Below are 1,595 nucleotides of genomic sequence, written 5' to 3'. Positions count from 1 at the left end.
CCTTGAGCAATAGTTCCTTGGTATCGGTCGGGAGCTGAGCAAGGTGTCGATGCTATGAGACAAGTTAATAATTGGTTGATCAACTAGTTTAATAATGCAAAGACCAACACCAATATATTTTTCCTAGTTTTACTTGGATTTCATTATTATCAATCTGACAGTTTAGATTAAAGAATATTTCACAATGAATAAATCTTTTTTGTATGTGTAATAAAAGTACTAGAAGATCTTATGCATTTATTTTGAGAAATGGCATCAGTAAATGAGAACAAGATGTTCAAAAACAATTAAAATTGGTATTTGTTGCTCTTGCAATAAGTTCAACGTTGGCAGGTTACCTGATGCACAGCCTCGAACCAACGGTCATCTTTAACATATTATAGGACCAGGGGCCAGATTCACGAAGCAGTTACCCAAGCCCTTACGAACGTGTACATCTTTCCTCAATTTTTGACGGCTTTGTTTACATTTATTAAACAGTTTACAAGCACGAAAACTTGCCAATCAACTGTTGTTATTGTTATAAACAGCCTCCTGGTGCTTCGGAGCTCATTAACTGTTTAATAATTGTAAACAAAGCCGCTAAAGATCGAGAAAAGATGGACAGGTTCGTAAGTGCTTGTGTAGCTACTTCGTGAATCTGGCCCCAGAACTATATAGGACCTTAATCCATTGCAGCATAAACTCGTACAGTATTATAGGACCTTGACCCTTAAAGCATAATGCTTAGTGTAGCATCAGTGTCAGGTTGAGAACAGAAAACGAAAGGTGAAGCAGAATTCTGGAAACTGGAATCATTGGAAATCAAAATTGAAATGGAATAATAAGAACTCCAAATTTAAACAGAAATGCAAAACAAATTTTCAATGCAAAAAAAAAGTAATTCAACCGGCAGCATACCTTAAGGGCCAAACGAGGTCGTTAACGATGATGGGTAACCGGTTTTAACACCTTGCAAGTGAAAATTCCGCTTGTTGACATAACTCCAACTGAACAACTTAGATCGTTACGAATAAATTGTCGCCCGGAAAATGTATCAAGTTTACAGAGAGGTGTACCCAGATAAGGTTTACCGAGAGGTGTACCCAGATAAGGTTTACCGAGAGGTGTACCCAGATAAGGTTTACCGAGAGGTGTAAACAGATAAGGTTTACCGAGAGGTGTAAACAGATAAGGTTTACAGAGAGGTGTAAACAGATAAGGCTTACCGAGAGGTGTACCCAGATAAGGTTTACCGAGAGGTGTACCCAGATAAGGTTTACCGAGAGGTGTACCCAGATAAGGCTTACCGAGAGGTGTACCCAGATAAGGTTTACCGAGAGGTGTACCCAGATAAGGTTTACAGAGAGGTGTACCCAGATAAGGCTTATCGAGAGGTGTACCCAGATAAGGTTTACAGAGAGGTGTACCCAGATAAGGCTTACCGAGAGGTGTACCCAGATAAGGTTTACAGAGAGGTGTACCCAGATAAGGTTTACATAGAGGTGTACCCAGATAAGGTTTACCGAGAGGTGTACCCATATAAAGTTTACAGAGAGGTGTACCCAGATAAGGTTTACCGAGAGGTGTACCCAGATAAGGTTTACCGAGAGGTG

General features: G+C 39.9%; 1 protein-coding gene across 1 annotated transcript in view; it reads left to right on the top strand.

Annotated features, from left to right (window-relative positions):
- The first annotated feature begins 927 nt into the window (after positions 1–927).
- The window catches only part of LOC123774486 (uncharacterized), a 1,034-nt gene continuing 366 nt past the window's right edge, over positions 928–1,595 (top strand). Inside the window, exons 1-2 of the mRNA XM_045768821.2 lie at positions 928–934; positions 1,198–1,595. The exon at positions 1,198–1,595 is cut by the window's right edge and continues 366 nt beyond it. Coding sequence (XP_045624777.2) covers positions 928–934; positions 1,198–1,595 — 405 coding nt within the window. The remainder of the gene's footprint in view (positions 935–1,197) is intronic.

The sequence above is a fragment of the Procambarus clarkii genome, chromosome 51 (assembly GCF_040958095.1).
Source record: "Procambarus clarkii isolate CNS0578487 chromosome 51, FALCON_Pclarkii_2.0, whole genome shotgun sequence".
Taxonomy (NCBI): Eukaryota; Metazoa; Arthropoda; class Malacostraca; order Decapoda; family Cambaridae; genus Procambarus; species Procambarus clarkii.
This window is presented reverse-complemented; position numbering and strand designations above follow the sequence as displayed.